Source organism: Dermochelys coriacea, chromosome 23 (assembly GCF_009764565.3).
Source record: "Dermochelys coriacea isolate rDerCor1 chromosome 23, rDerCor1.pri.v4, whole genome shotgun sequence".
Lineage (NCBI taxonomy): Eukaryota > Metazoa > Chordata > Testudines > Dermochelyidae > Dermochelys > Dermochelys coriacea.
Genome location: NC_050090.1, coordinates 4,320,216 through 4,339,571, shown reverse-complemented (window position 1 = coordinate 4,339,571; position 19,356 = coordinate 4,320,216). Strand labels below are relative to the sequence as shown.

The 19,356-nt window shown below is 48.8% G+C and overlaps 1 protein-coding gene across 1 annotated transcript; it reads right to left on the bottom strand.

The window, feature by feature from the left end:
- Positions 1–2,395: 2,395 nt before the first annotated feature.
- LOC119847398 (NTPase KAP family P-loop domain-containing protein 1-like) lies at positions 2,396–7,816 on the bottom strand. The gene is made up of 4 exons (XM_038382181.2): positions 7,552–7,816; positions 7,319–7,450; positions 5,349–7,138; positions 2,396–3,878 (listed from the first exon to the last, which is right to left on the bottom strand). Exons 1-4 carry the CDS (start codon positions 7,574–7,576, stop codon positions 3,549–3,551), a joined length of 2,277 nt encoding a protein of 758 aa, XP_038238109.2. The 5' UTR covers positions 7,577–7,816; the 3' UTR covers positions 2,396–3,548.
- Positions 7,817–19,356: the final 11,540 nt, after the last annotated feature.

Genomic DNA, 19,356 nt, shown 5'->3' with positions numbered 1-19,356 from the left:
ACTTTTGAAAGTTTCACCCTACACTCAGACTGCACCTGCTGGCCCCTTCACATCACACAGTCATGAATCAATGCTCTTTGCGAGACTGAAAATCAATACAACTCTCTGGCTCTCTCCAGAATGAATTCAAGCCAACCTTGGTTTTCACTCAGAAAGGGACATTGAGTTCAACCATCAACAGTGGGCTAGTTCTGAGGAAGTGAACTTCAATTCTAGGGAAGAGAAAAATATAATGGCATCAGAACCGTGCCATCTATAGAGATCTAAATGGGGCTGCAGGTGGGACCTGTCACCTTATTCTGAGATTTCACCTCTGAGCTGTGAGCCTTCCATGGAATTGTCAGTGCGTGTTAACGATTCACCCATCCACACCCCGAGCATCTTTCACCCCAGGGCCCTGGTGCCAAATGTTAACTCAACAGCAGAGACACTGCAGCTGGAAGCTTCTGCAAGGCTGGAGCTCCCTGAAAGCAGTGGCCACTGGGTTCCCTTCGTAGCACCAAATCATCAGACTCCACACTGCATAGGGAGCCACAGCCCCACTCCTGCTGCAGCTCCTCTTGGACCAACTGGCCAGAAGACTCAGAACCAGGCAACTCCTTCTCCTACTGCCCTGGCAGCCCTGTCTCCTCCAGCTAGTTGGCTCTGAGATGGGTGGAGTTACTATTTAGTGTTGGAATCCCCACAAACTCTGTGAGTTTGACAGTCGTCTACATGGCAAAGTTCAAAGTGCTGCTGCGGGATGTGTGCGTGTGGTCACGCGTGAGTGCTGGGAGAGAGTGCTCCTGGTAATCCACCCAGCGCTCAGAGCCTGTCCACACTAGCGCTTTAAAGTTCTCAAACTTGCTGCACTCATGGGGGTGGTTTTTCAGCAAGCTAGTGCGCATTAACTTGCCTGTGTACACAAGGCCTAAAGCTCCCCTGGAGCTTTGCACAGACTGTTGCACAGTCTGATCAATACCTAATATTAATGGCTGGGTCTGCCAAGCTCTCTGTGGGACTTACCTGGCACCCATCACCCTAGCATCTGAGCACCTTGCAATACTTTGTGTCTTTTTCCTTACAACTCCTCTGGAAGGCAGCGCAGGCTAACATCCCTATTGTACTGAAGCATAGAGAGGTTAAGGGACTTGACCAAGGACATACAGGAGTCTGTGGTAGAGTTGGGAATTGAACCCAGGTTCCTGGCTAATACCCTAATTGCTGGCCCACCCTTGCTGTCCAGGAATCTATGATGTCACATGCCCCGCTGGGCTCCAGGCTCTCTGCCCCTGGAATGGTGATGTTTCAGAACAGGAGAGGGGAGGTGTTTGTGTGGCTTTAGAGTGATTGAAGGGGGAAGCCAATAAGTCTCAAGTCTTCAGTTCCTCAGTGGAATGAGCAACCAAGAGCACATCACTCTTGCACTCTGCACTGGCTCTAAGTTCTGACCTGATCCCTGTGCAAAGCCTTGGTCCTGAACTGCAGAGCCATTAACAATTCAGGACCCAGCTTTTCTAGGGACGGGCTCTCCAGCCACAACCCAGAGACAACAGCGCTCCTCAGGGACAGTGCCCAGGACAAAGCCTGCGAGAGTGATATTCACCGGGAGATGTCTGGGGAATAGGCTCGTGGAGGAGAACGGACAGAGCCAAAAACACAGTACAAGGCCTATCTCCTTAGCAAAGCTTTTCTGCCAGATCTGAAGTCATGCCTAGGTGCGGGAATAAGGATAAGAATTGAGATCCTCAGGATAGGTGCGGCTCCTCCAGCTATCTGCATGTAGGCAATGGCCAATCCCCTTTGTAACCTGAGAACCAGGAGGGAGATGCAACCAGGTGACACTTTGTCCAGGAAGCAAGACAAAGAACTGAGATGGGGCAACAAGCGTGGCAGCTGGAAGCAGCGCAGTCTTCTGTTTTGGGCTCAAGGGGAAGGGTCAGGACCTCAAGGCTCTGGGGTTCCCTCCCCGCAAGATGGACTTTTCTGAGTGGTCCTGCTTCCTGTGTTAACAAGCTCTGTTCTACTCTTTGTTCCTGTTGACTAATACACCTTATGTTTTATATGCTGGCTGAGAGTCATGGCTGACTGTGTAGTTGGGGTGCAGGGTCCCTCTGGCTTCCCCCAGGGTACCAGCCAAGTGGACCCCACTACGGGAAGTGCATGGGGGTGCTGAATGCCTTGAGGCCAGACCCAGGATTGCCTTAGCCTAAAAGACTTCATGGCACACTACACACTACACTGGTTTCATATAGAGCAATTCCAGAGCACCGGGCCTGTGACTCCGTGACAATATTATCCATCAATATTATAAAACAAAAAAACCTGAATTCTGCCAAGCCTGGTGCTCAGATGCTTTTGGGGTGGGTGCCCTAAATTCCTAAAGCCTCTATAGGAAAGAGATCGGGAAAGGACCATTTGTTAACATAATTTTATTAAACACAAAAATATTCACTGGTTACCTTCCTGCATAGACAGCCAGGACCACCATGGAACCAATTACCGGGGGGGATGTCACAGGTAATGTGGATGATTCTGCTACAGGAGCAGCCCAACCATGGTTCAAAGACTTCTTAGTAAGAATTCTTCTCCCCACCAGTCAGCCCGAGAGAAGTTCTCCAGGGCAGGTTTAGCTGCTTGTGCTATGCACTGGGAGCGGGATTGGGGCCTGGAAGTGCTCCTATAGGCAGAAAACAGACTCCGTATAAAAGCTTCTCCTGGCCAGAGTCATGAATCCAAAATACAAGGCCAGGACTCTTGGATTCTATTCCCAGATCCAGCACTGGCTTGCTATGTAACCCTGGACCCGTCCTTGCTTCATGCCCCTCTTAAGTAAAGAAGGGATTAAAAACAGTGACCCATCTCCAATGTTATGCATGAGGATTAACTGGCTAATATTGGCATAGTGCTTTGTAGACAGAAGGGTGGATGGTTCACTTCTGACTTACAATAGTGTGAGATTGGAATCCGGCCCAATTGATCTATGGAAACATGAATCCACAGGCCTCTACCCCCAGCCTCTGCTTGTGCCTCACTCCCCATGCCCTGCTGCAAGGGATAGCACAGATGGCATGAGAGAGCTCCCTGGACTGTGCTACCTTCACGGGGTGATCATCCTGGTTCCACTGTGACTGGGGACACAGCAGATGGGGCAAGTTTTGCCCTTAATGCTCCAGTTAGGAAAGTGACAGTGCATGTGTTCTATGCACTAACACATGCACTAAACCCATTTTGCAGATGAGGCAATGGAGACCCAGAAAGAAGGAGCAAGTTGCTCAAAACCACAACAAGCCAGGGACAGCGCTAGGAATAGATCCCAGAAGTTCTGATTCCCAGACTCCTGCTGTACTAACCAGACAAAACTACTTTGACATCCAGTGTCTAAAGATCCACTGTGTTGACATGAATGTGCCCCAAATCCCTGAGACACACTATAGTGCCCCATTCACATTGCTAATTGTTCCATAGCCAGCATATTGCTTTGTCCGTGACATGTCATTGACAGGGCAGAGAGGTACAAAGATGAGGAAAGTTCAGATCTTGCTTCCAGTCTTGTACAGGACTAAGATTTATCTCTTCTCCCAAAGATCTTCCCTGGAGATGTTCAAAGACAGCCTGCTCCCTCTAGCCACGTTCTCTCTTAAGCCAGACATGTTCTTCTGAGTCTCCTGCCTGACATATAACGGGACCGAGGATGCAACAGAAGGGGATGAACTTGGCTGGGGAAGAACTCCAAGGAAATATATACTAAAGAGCGTCCATTCGCCAAGGCTCATGCTGAGGGCTTCTTTGATTTCATTGTTGTCACTGTAAATCAGGGCACGGCCATTTAGATTATGGTCCCTCAGCCTCTGTTGGTACTGCAGGACGTTTTCTTTCTTAAAGCCAACTGTGTCCATCTGGAAATAGAAGAGGAAGCTTCCATTAGCGCCATACATATATTTGAAATGTTCACAACACATTCTTAGGAAGATTCCGTGATGGCTCCGGAGACGAACCTGTGTCAGTTCGTTCAGATTCTAGCAAACAAGATGTGCCAGCCAGCAGGTTGTGGGACTATCAATAGTATCTGGAAAATCCCTCTTGTGTATGCTGGAATACTACTGGAGGTACCACCGATCAAGTCGGTATGACAGGTACAGTTGATCAGGCAACTAAGGGAAAAGGGATAGTGTGGTGTACTGAGGAATGTGTTGGAACTGCAAGCTATCACTTTAAGAGTGAGAGGGTTTCCTGGTCCTGCTTGCAGACTAGAGGGCTCTGTAGGGAAGCATGCAGAATCAACCTGCAGTGGGGTGAGTTGGGCCTTGCTACCTTAGGGAGCAGCCTGCTTTGTCTCCTCTGTTTATTCGTTCTTGTGTGTTATTCTGGATTCTAAGAAATAAAGTGGTGTTATGTTACAACCTTCCAGCAAGAGTATTTATGTTTTTATCTCATATCTCTGTGTGCATGCTGTGAACATAAGAGATAGCTAAGAATCTTCCATAGTCCTAAAACAGACAGAAGTCATTTCAGAGAGTAAAGAAGAAACCCCTTGGAGATCCAGCCAAGGGCTTTAGGGTCACAGGAAAGAGCTCCAAGGATCAGAGTTGTTGTTCCAACAAGAAATTTCCTGGCCCATTTCAAGCATTATCCAAGTCAGGAGCGGCTAGAGTTTCCTAAAAGTAGGGGGGGCCCCCCGCACCACTCCTTCTCCCGAGGCCCTGCCTCAGTGCCACCCCTTCTCCCCTTGCCCTCGCACCGCCCATTCCCCTGAGGCCCCATCCCCACGCCACCTCTTCCTGTCAATACCCTGTCCTCCACTTGCTCCTCCCTGCCCCCTCCTCCTGCTGCTCACGACTTAACAGTGATGGAGCTCTGGCCTCTTGCCCCCCTCACCCCCCATTGCGGCGCTCCTGCCAAGGGTTAAGCATAGTCATTATGAATTTAAAAAGTCCCCTGAAGTGTTGAGGGTATCCAGGACAGCAACTGCTACCTTCCTAACACTACACAGAGGATAACAGTCAATCCTAAACCCTAGGTTTCAGAGTAGCAGCTGTGTTAGTCTGTATCTGCAAAAAGAAAAGGAGGATTTGTGGCACCTTAGAGACTAACAAATTTATTTGAGCATAAGCTTTCGTGAGCTACAGCTCACTTCATCGGATCCGATGTAGCTCACGAAAGCTTATGCTCAAATAAATTTGTTAGTCTCTAAGGTGCCACAAGTCCTCCTTTTCGTTTTAATCCTAAACCCTGAGTCCAGCCCTGCATCAACAAAAGCCTAGACAAAAATGTTCTGTAGCACACAAATGTTTGCTTTTGCAAATGCACCGGTTAGATGGGATAGTTTTCTCCCAGCTCTGGTGGCGGGAAGCATGAGAGTCACCTACCTCTCTGCAGACATCATCCACCGTCATACCCAGCAGGGTGCATGTTGTGAGCCTGTTGAACTTCTTTGTCTGCTTCAGGCTGTGACTGCCACGTTGCAGCTCCATCTGCCTCTTCAAGGACAGGTCTAAGTTGACTGTGTAGGGCAAGTAGAAGATGGCCTCCTCCACCCGAAATCTGCTGCCCAGGAAGTTGTGGAAGAGCTCAGGATCCCGGTCCAGTTCCAGAAGCTTTTCCATCTGGCCTTTAAGCATGTCCAGCTCCTCCATGTACTTCTCGTAGACCTCCCACAGGAACATGTCAGGGGGGAGTGGGCTTCTTTGGCAGCAGGCCAGGCTGCTCCTCTGCTCCTCATCCTCGATGCACTGCAAGACCCAGCTCAGACGGCATGGCCACTGGTTGGCAAGGAGCACCCAGTCCACCACCTTCTTTGGACACACCTTGTCCTTGGGGACGTTATTTGCCATGAGCCTGATGGTGATGGTGATGGTGTTCACGATCCGCCGCATTTGCACCACATTGTCTGTCATGTATTCCTTCAAGGAATCGTCCAGGAGGTAGTCAAACGCTTCTTGAATGAGGTCTTTGGCTCTGATGCCCTTCCCATAGTCGCCGGGTCCTGGTTCCTGGGTTCTGAGGTCTCTGACAATGAGAGGTATCTGTCCGTCATCTGCACCTGGATTCTCTGCTTCGTGGTTGGCAGAATCGTAGCAAGGGACTGAGAGAAATTCGGAGTTAGCTTCCATCTTGGGATCCTGCTGGAAGCCTACCTCCTCCTCTAGGTCTCTCTCTTGCCACTTCCGGCGCTCGATGATGTCCTTGATCAGCCTCAGCTTGGTGTCATAGCCCATCCGAGGGACAGAGAAGGGCAGGGTGATAATGCGGTTTAAGAACTCATAGCCATTGTTGGCCATGCCCTTCATGTACATGGAGCTTTCCACGCAGTCGACAATGATGCTCGGGTCAACAGCCAGGATGGAGATGAATGGGGCATTGTAATCCGAGAGGAGGATGTTCATGGCATCCAGGACGCCGACCACCTTGTCAGGGCTGCACCTGTCCAAGTTGGTGATCTCTAGCACTACCCGCAGCTTCCGCCGCTGGAAAATTTCCATGAAGTGAAGGAACCTGACGACTGTCCTCACTTCGCTTTTCACACTGCTCATGAAGCCCAGCTGAGCGCTGAGATCCGTCCGATTCATCCGTCTCTCCAGCTGGGTCTTCTGGGTGATGATGACATTTCGTACCACCATGATGGCGATCCGAATGGCAGCAGCCGCAGAGACGCCAACGGCTGTCACCCCGATGCCCTCTACGACAGCTATTGCGTCTCCCGAGGCATCCCCAACAGGGATCCCAACCACTAGGAGGAGAACGCCCACCCCAATAGCTACCATGGTCACAAGGATCACAGCAGCCCACAGGGGGAGGCAGAGGTACTTCTTGCTAACCCATTCCTGATCCCCTGGTTTCTCGATGATGCCACATTTCCTGCCTATGGCCCTGTAAATGCTCACAGGTAGGAGACCAAAGTGGCTTTCAATGCCATCGCACAGTGTGGTGATGAGGCCTGCCCACAGGTGGTCACTGCCCGCATACTCCCAGGCACTGAAATGGATGAAGACATGCTGGACGTTCTTTCTCTGCTTCTGCTGCTCTGTCAGGACCGGCCGGTAGAAGATCATGAGAAACAGGAGCTTGAGCAGATCCCAGCCAGAGCTTCCACGCTGCTTTTTCCCGTTCCGCCGAAATTCCTGCTGGTCTTTCTTTGTTGATTCGCTAACCATGTACTCTGCCATAAGAGAGGAAGGCATAAGTTAGACATCTGGCAGTACCTTAAATCTTTCCTCCTCGAGGATCTTTCAGATTGATAATCCATCCCTCCCGGGGAGTGTTCAAGAATGGGATAAGGTTGTAATCCCCATCCTCTCCCATGCCTTCCCCTCCTTATGTTCCCCAGGGCAGTACTCACGCTGGATTTTCTGTAAGAGCAGATTTTTGCAGTGTCCCCATGGTGCATAAAACCCGACAGTCACTGGTGTGGGCACACTGTAAAGGGCCTTTGTTAAGGCGAAGCAGTAGACATCCTCTTTGGTCTGGAACTCTGCAACAGGGACAAGGGAAAACATGAAGATCAGCCTCACCGAGAGCATCAGTGGTGGATGCTGGATTACTCCCATTCTTTTCCTTGTGAACTTTTAATACCTGGCAAAGGTCCAAGAGCCATCATGTTCCTGGCCTCTGCACTGAGATTCCCATTAATTGGGCCACTTAGGGTATGTCTATGCTGGAACTGGAGGTGGGATTTCCAATTCTGGTAGACATACTCATGCTAGCTCTGAGCGAGCCAGCATGCTAAAAATAGCAGTGTCTAGTTGCCACACGTGTGATCCCACCTGAAACCCTCTTAGATAGGTTTCAGAGTAGCAGCCGTGTTAGTCTGTATCCGCAAAAAGAAAAGGAGTACTTGTGGCACCTTAGAGACTTAAATTTATTTGAGCATAAGCTTTCGTGAGCTACAGCTCACTTCATCGGATGCATTCAGTGGAAAATTCAGTGGGGAGATTTATATACATAGAGAACATGAAACAATGGGTGTTACCATACACACTGTAACAAGAGTGATCACTTTAGTTTCATGTTCTCTATGTATATAAATCTCCCCACTGTATTTTCCACTGAATGCATCCGATGAAGTGAGCTATAGCTCATGAAAGCTTATGCTCAAATAAATTTGTTAGTCTCTAAGGTGCCACAAGTCCTCCTTTTCTTTTTGCAGATACAGACTAACACGGCTGCTACTCTGAAACCTGACATTTATTGTTAGTAAATGCATCCGATGAAGTGAGCTGTAGCTCATGAAAGCTTATGCTCAAATAAATTTGTTAGTCTCTAAGGTGCCACTAGTACTCCTTTCCTCTTAGATATGTTCTCGGGGCAGCTAGCGCTCCTGCCTCCCATACTAATGTAGCTGCAGTGGAGGAAACCACAGAAAACGCTGGAAATAAGGAGTAAATTTTTAACTGGGAGAATAATTAGCCACTGGAACAATTGACTAAGGGTTGTGGTGGATTTTCCATCCCAGACAATCTTTAAAGCAAGACTGGATGTTTGTCTAAAAGATCTGCTCTGGGAATTATGTTGAAGAAGTTCTCCAGCCTGTTCTGTGCAGGAGGTCAGACTAGGTGATCACCATGGTCCCTTCTGGCCTGGGAATCTATGAAATCCCTGGTGTGGGGGGGAAATGGGGGACAATAGCATTGGGGTGGGGGACATGGGAAACGCACAGAGCCCCTGGCATTGGGGGATTGATAGGGGGAGTTTCAGGAAGTCCCAAAATAGTGGGGGATGGGAGGACGGCACGGTGGGAGGAAGGGGGAAATGGAGGGAAACGCAAAGAGACCCTGGCATGGCCAATAGAAGCAACAAAGGGTTATTTAGGTTGTTATTTTATTAATAAACTTGCACCTTGTTATGTCAGGAAGAAAGACAACTTTACTCCAAAGGGATTTATGCAAATAGTGGAAAGAGACCTAATGAGAAAACAACACTCATCAAAGCATCTGTTGCAGAACACTTGGCATCCTGAAGGCACCATTTTCCTATTAAAGTTTTATGGGGAGATTAGCGCCCATCTCTGCCTTGGGAAAATTTCCTCAGCAGCAATCCTTGGATGGTTTCAGAGTAGCAGCCCTGTTAGTCTGTATTCGCAAAAAGAAAAGGAGTACCCGTGGCACCTTAGAGACTAACAAATTTATTAGAGCATAAGCTTTCGATGAAGTGAGCTGTAGCTCACGAAAGCTTATGCTCTAATAAATTTGTTAGTCTCTAAGGTGCCACGGGTACTCCTTTTCTTTTTGCGAATCCTTGGATGCAATTTGGATGTTGCATGCTGTTTTCTTGTGGGACAGCAGGTGGTGCTGTTGCCTGCGCATGCTGTGAATACAAATACATCCCACTCTAGTACAAGATAAGATAGTTTGACAAAATAATGAATAGAAATTTTTTGTTCAAGATATTAGGAACCAGGGGAGGCAACAATCAAATGTCATAAAACACGTAAAGTGGTATGCAAGTTTTGTTTCAGGCTATAAATATCGGGGTACCTCGCCTTAATGCTTGGTATGGCCTAGGGGACAGCAGAGACTTCCACTCCTTGCCACAGAGCGCTCATGGGATAGTGAACCTGTAACTACAGAGCCAGGGCGCTAGGGCTGTGCCTTCGGGGCAATACCTAGCTAAGAGCCTTTGCCACCAGACCGTGCCTGTTGTCTTTCCTTATGAGTAACATCAAAATAAACTGATCAGGCTGCGCTATCGGCTGTTTGTGCTGATACCACTGGAGTTCCAAGGACAGAAGCACTGAGCAACGTTTCAGAGGCAACGACATTTCAGCTTACAGCACTGAACACGAGGAGCCCATAAGTGCACCCTTTGACTTTGCTTCAGCTAGTATTAAGCCAAGCGGAGTTAGCAGAGCACCTGGCGCTCTTGTTCACCATTTATGAAGAGGGAATGCCCAGATGTTCCTTTGCCCTGCCCTGAAATGGTCCCAGGTCCAGCTAGCCTGTGCCACTTCCCATGCTAATGTGGGCCATACTTACAGGGTGAGGGACTCTCTCCTGGGAGGCAGTGAGGCTGAAAAAGAGTTAGGGGTCATGGTGGGTCATCAGCTGAACATGAGCTTCTAGTGCAGCACTGAGGCTAAAAAAGCTAATGTGATCCTAGGATGTATCAGGAGAATCTTGAGCAGGAGTAAAGGCAGAGGTGAAAGTGGGCCAGTGCGGGCTGGTACAGCATACCTGTAAGAACCAACCGCCAGTACTGGCCCAAACATGGCCAACGCTAAAGCGCTACTTCACGTCGTTGCTCCTTTTGCTCCCCCGGGTCCAGCAACGCTACTGGACCCTACCAGTGGGGCCGCCAGTGGGGGGCGGGGAGCAAAAGGGGCAGCTGCCCTGGGCGGGCCTGGCAATTTAAAAGAGCCCCGAGCTCCTGGCAGCTGCCACAGCAGCAAGGAGCCCTGGGCCCTTCAAATCCCCGCCAGAGCCCTGGGGTTCCCGACTGCCGCTGCCACAAATGGGGGCCCTGAATGGCTGGCTGAGGGAGTCTGGTCCCCAGCCCTGCCCCTTCCGCCCAAGGCCCCAACCCTTCCGGGGGCCAGAGCCGCCCCCACACCTTGCCCAGGAGGGACTCAGCATACCAGTAAGTCCCTCTTCTTACTTTCAGCCCTGAGTAAAGAGGTCTTTCTACCTCTATATTTGGCACTATTCCACCGCAGCTGGAAACTGTGTCCAGTTCTGGTGCCCACAATTCAAGAAAGATGTTGATAAATTGGAGAGGGGTCAGAGAAGCACCATGAGGATGTAGTGTGACAAAGTTCCTTCTCTGCTTCGGTGGGTCCTGCGCTTTCTGGTGGATTTGCTCACCTCAAGAGGTCCATGGCAGCCCTCAATTTGACCACTTTTGCTAGTGGGCTCAAACCTGCCATTCACTCAGCTAATGTCATCACTGGCCAGCATGGGGGAAAGGGAGAACAATCTCTTCTGTCCCACCTAGTGGGTCAGGGACAGGCCAGATCCCTTTCCAAATTAGACTTTCCGTTCTGGTGTTGCTCACAGACCAGGTCAACTCCTTCTGTGTCAGATAGGGAGTTGGGAGGATGTGGGGGGGGAACCTGAACCCGCCCTCTACTCTGGGTTCCAGCCCAGGGCCCTGTGGATAGCAGCTGTCTACACCGTCTCCTGTAACAGCTGTGTGACAGCTACAACTCTCTGGGCCACTTCCCCATGGCCTCCCCCCAGCATCTTCTTTATCCTCACCACAGGACCTTCCTCCTGAAGCCTGATCACGCTTGTACTCCTCAGTTCTCCAGCAGCACGCCTTCTCACTCCCAGCTCCTTGTGCGCGCCCTCACTAACTGAAGTGAGGTCCTTTTTAAACCAGGTGCCCTGATTAGCCTGCCTGCCTTAATTGGTTCTAGTAGCTTCCTAATTGACTCCAGGTGTCCTAATTAGCCTGCCTGCCTTAATTGGATCTAGTAAGTTTCTGATTGTTCTGGAACAGCTCCTGTTATCTTACCCAGGGAAAAGGGATCTGCTTAATCTGGGGCTAATGTTTCTACCATCTATCACTCTCCTGTAGCCATCTGGCCTGACCCTGTCATAGTAGGGTTAGAAAACCTGCCTGATAGATCGAGCTCCTTGAGTCGCTCACTATTACCTTAACAAAGAGAAGGTGAAGGGGTGACATGATCCCAGTCTATCAGTACCTCCCTGGGCAAGAAATATTTAATAATGGGCTCTTCAATCTAACAAAAAAAGGTCTAACATGATCCAATGACTGAAAGTTGAGGCTAGACAAATTCAGACTGAAAATAAGGCATACATTTTTAACGGTGAGAGTAATTAACTATTAGCACAATTTACAAAGGGTCACGGTGGATTCTCCAAAAAGAAAAGGAGTACTTGTGGCACCTTAGAGACTAACAAATTTATTTGAACATAAGCTTTCGTGAGCTGCTGTAGCTCACGAAAGCTTATGTTCAAATAAATTTGTTAGTCTCTAAGGTGCCACAAGTACTCCTTTTCTTTTTGCGAATACAGACTAACACGGCTGCTACTCTGAAACCGGTGGATTCTCTGACAACCACTGACCATTTTAAAATCAAGATGGGATGTTTTTCTGGAAAATCTGCTCTAGGAATGGTTTTGAGGCAGGTCTCAGGCCTGTCCTGCACAGGTGGTCAGACTAGATGATCAGAGTGGTCCCTTCTGGCCTTGGGATCTATGAATCTATGCTGTGGCTTCACTTCAATAATTACACTATTTGATATAGGGCAGCTACATTTACCCAGGCTGCAATCACACCTCCCGACTGCAGTGTAGACAGACGCTGAGAGGCAGCTGAGCTTCATGAGACGTCTCGGAAGCCCATAGTTTTCAGAATATCTTAAAACGCAATCATCTACCCAGTGAAAACCTGTGTAAGGAGGTTTAAAACAAACATAAGGAAGTACGTCTTCACTCAACCCATCATGAACCTGTGGAATTCATTGCCAGGGGATGTTGTGAAGGCCAAAAATGTAACTGGGTTCAAAAAGAATGAGGCAAATCCATGGAGGATAGGTCCATCTATGGCTATTAGTCAAGATGGTCAGGAACATAACCCCATGTTCCGGGTGTCCCTAAGCCTCCAACTGCCAGAGGGATCACTCAATAATTGCCCTGGTCTGTCATTCCCTCTGAAGCATCTGGCACCATTTGCTGTTGGAAGACGGGATACTGGGCTAGACGGATCATCGATCTGACCCAGTATGGCCGTTCTTATGTTCTTAATCTGCCTCCGCCCCCCATAGTTCTCATGCTGGTCTCTAACAAACACTGAGCTTGGTCTCAGGAGAGCTGGGTTCTATTCCTGCCTCTCCCACAGGGTGACCTTTGGTGAGTCTCTTTATCTCAGTTTCCCCATCTGTAAAATGGGAACAATGATACTGATTCTCCTTTTTAAAGTGCTTTGAGATCTACAAATAATAGCAAGGGATTATTATTAACTATTCAAACACTGGCCAGCCAGATAAACCAGCCTGTTCCTCTTCGAATCGTATACAATTCTTAATCTCAATGACAAAAGTCAGACACCTGGGGAAGTGACATGAGGAATAAAGGCCGCTATTTGTGGTCATCTTCCTGGCAGAAATCCCACTGAATGGATGCCATCTACCCACGTTACCAGGAATAACAAGGCTCAAAAACTCCAGCTGCCAAGCTGTTTAGCCATCTCGTTCAGGTCAATCGCCCAGTGATACTCCCAGATTTTCAGGGCATCTTTGGGCATGTATTTAAATAGAGGCAGCACTACACGCTCAGCCCTTCTTTATCCATCCCCTTTCCCTCCATTTGCACGCAACCTTCAAATAGCCAAAGGTTCCCCTTTTCCCTCTCTCCTTGGTTAAACAAGCTGATTCAACAACAAAAGGTGAGGGAGTGATAAGCGCCAGCAAGCGGAGTCACTTGCTTTCAGGGTTACAGGGCCAACGTAACTCCGCTTTTGAAACTGTGCCAACCACAATCGCACCTAAGGGAGGAGCTGGAACAAGAAACCGACCCCATTCCTACAGGATATTGGGGGTCCCCCCCAGGCAGATGGTCTCTCCCAGCTGCTGCTCTCCCAGGATAGAATCCTGTCTCTCCCCTCCCCAAGGCAGGCACACAGCTTTCACCCGCTTGCTGCCCCGTAGCCTGCTGTCTGACGGCAAAGCAAGGCCCATAATAACCCAACAATGCAGTCCCTGGCATCTGACCCTTTGAAGGCAGATCAGTAACCCTCCATAGAGAGCTATCTCCAGGCCTTGCCTCCTTGCTGGAAGCACCCATCTCTACGGATGCTAACCTTTGCTTTATATATATGTATATATATTTATCCATATTAAAGCATCCAGATCTCATGACTAAAAAGGAGACTTCCCAATGGGGCCCTATGCAGTGCTGTCTGCCTGTGACACGTAGCTCCAAGAGGACCGAGTAGCCCTCGTTCGGGGTAGCGATGTTAGCTCTGGAGTCTAATGACGATGTTATTTTAACATCATTGCCAGTGAATACTTGTATTATTCGTAGTGTCTTAAGGCACCCAATGAAGGATCGGGGAGTGGGCGCCACTGTTCTGGGTGCTTACATACATGAAGAGCTTAACGTCTAGGTAAATACCTAGCCCACCACCAACCATATCAAGAGAAATAGCCAGATATTCTGGGATCAAGGGCAGGACTGGAAATGCCACAGGTCTCAAGTCCTTTCACTTTCCTTTCCAGTCCCCACCCCAGATCACGAGTCATGGTGGCTTCCAGCCATTCTCAGATCAATACAGCCACCTCCCTGATAACCAGCTGTGGGCTGGCTCCTTGCTATCAGGTCACATAGACCCAGCTTCAGCAGCCCAACCCTCCATGACTGATGTGAAGCTGAGAACCAGGACTCTGTCCATAACTAGCCAGCTGATTACCTTGGGCATGGGAGACCATCACACTGGTAATTCCTGGGGCATTCAAGGGCTGAAGATGCTTGACTAGATCAGCCAGCTAGGGAGAAAAAAAAATAAACAGAATGCAGAGGAATTACCAAGAGATCCAAAGATCAGCAAGATGCCTTCATAGGCCTTTCTGCTGTGAAGCTTCTCCAAGACAGAGCAGGTGAAGCTAACCTGAGCTATTCTAGCAACAGCAGCAGCAGCTAGGATGGGCTGTGAGAGGGGAGACAGCCAGTGTATCTGCAGCCTAGCAGGTATCAGATCTTAAGGAGGACCCAGAGGTTTCAAAACCTGGCTCCACCAGCTCATAGAATCATAGCAAAGTAGGACTGGAAGGGACCTCAAGAAGTCATCTAGTCCATGCCCTGCACCGAGGCAGGACTAAGTATTATCTGGACCATCCCTGAGAGGTGTTTGTCAAACCTGCTTTTAAAAACGTCCAGTGATGGGGATTCCACAACCTCCCTAGGCAATTTATTCCAGTGTTTAACCACCCTGAGAGTTAGGAAGTTTTTCCTAATGTCCAACCTAACTCAGAACAACTCTGCCTCCACAATCTCAGGGCTGTCCTCAAAGCTGAGCTATTCCTGGCCTTTGTCACCCTTCTCTGCTGCCCACCTTAGTCACAGCTGCATCTGCCCTAGAGCTGGTCATACCTCTGAATTTCCACCCCATTTCCTTTCATCCCAAATTGGAAGAAAAAGATCAAATTGTGAAGATTTCCTGCAGAATGAAATTTGCAAAACATGGTTTTGGAACCACTTGATCAAAGCGGTTCACTTTGAATACCACATTTCATAACGCTCCATATATATATGGTGAAATGAAATGCTTCAACTTCTTATCATGTATAAGCCCAAAGCACTTTGATTATTTTTCATTTTAAATAGAATATATTCTGTAATATTTAATAATGTTTCATTTAGAGTATATGCTGAGATGAAGCCCTTCGGCTTATAATATATACGCCCAAAGTGCTTAATTTCTACTTGTAAGATAATATAAAAAAGTCAAAACAGCACTTTTAAAAAATTAGAAAAAAAAATCAAAAAGAATAAATATATACTATTGAATAATGGTTCATATATTATATGGATTGAAATAAAGCACTTTGATTTGTAGTATAATTTATAAGCCCAAAGTGCTTCATCCCAATGTGTTATAATAAAGTCAAAATGATCAAAGCGCTTTCATAACTTTGCATCAAAATTGGATGAAACTAACATGAGCCCCCCCCAAACACCTTGACTGGTGGAATCTGCATCCAGCTGACTGGCCACTGCTAATATCACCTGCATTTTCAGCTCGTCTTGCTTGAGCTATTGCACGTCCCTCCTCAGTGGCTATCCTGAGTCCCCGCTGCCACTCTCTGACCACATCAGCCCCAATCCAGACACACCTCTTCGGCTCCCGATTGCCTTCAGGATCCAGTCGGGAATGTTCCATGGAATTGCTGCAGCCAACCAAACTTGGCCTCGGCTCCAGCATCTACTGTCTGGAACAGCTTCCTTGGGTCTCATCAACTCTCCATTTCATTTTTTTCAGCCCTCAGATGAAGACACCACAAAATCTCCTTTGCATCTTAATTTCTCTGTCGCTTGGCTATTCACTGCCTCACGCATGCTATGAATCAATATTTATTGAGCACTAGCAGTTTGTTCACGCTTTTACACAGCCCATGTCCCTACACACTTGTGACCTAAACAAACTCTGCAGCACTTTCCAGCTGCAGATCTCAAAGCACTTGCCCCAGGCAGTTAAATCTCTCTTGCCTGCCTTTTACAGACAGGGAAAGGGACACCCAAAAAGATCTCCCCAAGGTCACACGGTGAGCGAGTGCAGGACTGGTAAGACCTGACATGCAACCTTGTGCCTTATTCACCAGGTCACAGGAGACCTTATACCCAACCCCATACCTGATCCACTAAACCATACTGTTGGCCTCTAAGTTAGCCACAGAGCTTGGAAACAGATGATCTAGAGGTTGGGGCTAGCTACAGAGAAGAGGATATAAAGCTTATGGCATGTTAATGCCCTCCCCCCCACACACACACAATCCCTCTCAAATCAGGACACAAAACCCATGAGAAATACTCCCTGATCAGAGATGAAAACACCACTCACCTGTAGCACAGCCTTCAAGGAAGGGCAAAGCAAAATCTGAGCTCAAAGACTCCAGCCCAGCTTGGCACCCTCTCTGAACTTTGTCCCTTCCTTCCGAGATAGCAGAACAAAGGCTTCTTGGGTCTTTTATGTTCCTGATCAGATTTCGAGCAGCGAACTCAGATCTCCAAAGCTGTCTGTGCTTAGAGCCTGGCAGAGCCCTGGCCGGTTGTGGCAGGCAGGAGTCTAGGTCATCCCTCCCACCCAGAATCGCACCCCCCAAAACACTTGGATTTGCTTCCTACACCATCCCCCATCTCTCTGTTAGAGCCTAGTTTCTCAGCCAGCAATTCCAAGCTATTGCCAAGACAGGCTGATCCAGACCACGGGCTGATCCAAACCCGCCTCCGTTACCATGGGCTTAGTCTACATGGCAAAGTTTTGCCAGCATAGCTTTGTTGGCTAGGGAGTGGGAAAAACCCCACACACCTAGCCGACATAGCGATGCCGGCAAGACCTCCAGGGTAGCCACAACTCTGCAGACAGAGGAAAGCTTCTGTTGGCTTAGCTCAGGTCGTCCATTACGCTGGCAGAGCACCTTCTGGCAGCAGTCTCCAGTAGGGGCTCGCTGCCGGTAGAATTATATCGGCCAAGGCTCTGTAGTGTAGACGAGACTATAGCTAAGGCCCCAGGTCTCAGCACAGAATGATTCTGCTCTCTTCTATTCCTCAGGGCTTTGTCCAGTCTAGTGTAAACATCCCAAGCAACCGCATTCCCTCCTCTTTCCCTTGGGAAGACCATTCCTCAGCTACAGCTATGCTATAAACCCTCTATGGCAGGGCATTAACTGGCCCCCAGCTATGGGGGTTGGGAAGATCCTTTCCTTAGAGGCAGGTTATTCCTTAGTAGAGGCTCCTTGCACCTTCTTCTGAAGTTCTGCCAGAGAGAGGCTGCTAGACTGGCCATAGGAATTGCTCTCGCACACGGGACCAATGGTTCCCTTGGTTCTGTTTGCAGAAATACATTTAAATAACGTCCCTCGCGTGTTGTGAGTTAATGCCCAAGGCTCATAACTCCCTAGTAGGAGAAGAAGGTGGTTTCCCTTGTTTTACAGATAGGGAAATTGAGGCAGAGAGCGGCGTGTCTTCCCCAGAGTCAGGCAGCGAGCCTGTGGCAGAGCCAGGAATGGAAACCCAGAGTGGTAGGGTTACCACACACCACCCTAATCAAACCCCAGCCCTGCTTGAGCTGGATAAATGCAGGCACCTGATCACAACTGGCCATCCGGTTTATTTACCTGTTCTGTGCACTCAGCTAGCCCACAGGCAGCTAAACCTGCCAACCAATCAGTTTCAAGCCAGGGAAGCATGGCTGTTCAGCTGCAGTTGAGGAGCCTGGAAAAGCAGATGAATGAACCCTCCCTGCCTGTAGCCCTGAGCTCAGAAAGTTCCCCCACCTTTATAAGCAGAAGCTGCACATACCGGTCCCCCCCAACCACCACCCACACCCTTTGGGACTGGTGAAGGGCGTGAGAGCTGTCTGTGATACTTATTAATCTGACCCATCTGTCTGTCAGGTTCTTCCTGGGTTGCTTGCTATAGGATTGCAAAGAGTTCATTCAAACAGGGGCCGGATTGCACATAAGCGAGAAAGGGGAGCGTCGTTTCAGCTACCCCCATTTCCCAATATTTAAAGGACAGTGCAGAAAAGCAACTGCTTTGAAATCTATCTCCGACCCCCCTGGAGAGCCGGACAAACCCAGCTCCAGCGGACGACAAAGGGCTTGGCAGGTTTTATAAAAAAAGGCAAAGTTGGGGCAACAGTGGTCCCAGACCCCAGAGATGGGAAGGCTCTGGGATGAGACTGACCCATGTGAAGACCTTTGATGGGGTGAAAAACCCTTTTCTCTAGCTACGCCTTATTCCCACTGATAAGCACAAAGGAAACTTTGTTTTGAAAAGGCATTCGGGGCACTGCATGCAACCAAGGGAAGTCTTGGAGGGAGGGCCTGCTGAGTAATCAGAGGTGGGCAAGACACTGTAGCCCTGACCCTCATCTGAGAGTGGCAAAACGACATGGTTCCATCCAGGGGAGGTGAAAGCAGGAGGCCTGACACCTGAGAGGTTGCGCTCAGAAATCAGACCAGGGTCCAAGATGCAGGCAAGGCGGTGAACTGTGATATGCACATTCAAGTTGTAACAAGATCAGCGAGACGGTTTGGGTGGAGAAACGCAATCGCAGCACCTTAGAGAGAAGCTGTTTCAGACACAAACCCCTTCAATAAGGTGACATCGTCCTGGGGTGTATTAAGAGAAGTGGCAGATGTCAGATGTGGGAGGTAATTGTCCTGCCCAGCTAGAGACAGTGTTCAATTCTGGAACTTTTGGAAAGACGTGGACAAATTGGAGAGAGCCCAGAGGAGAGCAACAAAAAGGATCCAAGTTTCAAAGACCTGACTTAGGAGAGTTGTTAAATATGTTAATGGCTGTTATAGAGAGGCTGGTGATCAACCATTCTCCATGTCTGCTGAAGGCAGGACAAGACGTAATGGGCTTTATCTGCAGCAAGGGAGATTTAGGTGAGATGTTAGGGAAAACTTTCTAACTCTCAGAGGAGTGAAGCTCTGGAACAGGCTCCCAAGGGAGGTTGTGTGATCCCCACCACTGGCAATTTTTAAGACCAGGCTGGACAAACACCTTTCAGGGCTGGTCTGGGTTTACTTAGCCTTGCCTCAGCGTTGGGGGCTTGACGGGATGATTTCTCCAGGTCCCTTCCAGCCTGACATTTCTATGATTTTTAGGGGCTGCAGCAGAGTCTAGCCATAGCATGGACTGTAAATGCCAAAGGACTCGGAGGATCGGCACATTTGAGAACCAAAGCGAT

Bases quoted from the DNA above. Each gene is read 5' to 3' on its own strand.
- LOC119847398 (XM_038382181.2), bottom strand. From the start codon at position 7,576: ATGATGGCTCTTGGACCTTTGCCAG. The intron at 7,451-7,551 runs GTATTAAAAGTT...TCCCTGTTGCAG, and splicing joins GGCTCTTGGACCTTTGCCAG to AGTTCCAGACCAAAGAGGAT. The intron at 7,139-7,318 runs GTGAGTACTGCC...CTCTTATGGCAG, and splicing joins GCTCTTACAGAAAATCCAGC to AGTACATGGTTAGCGAATCA.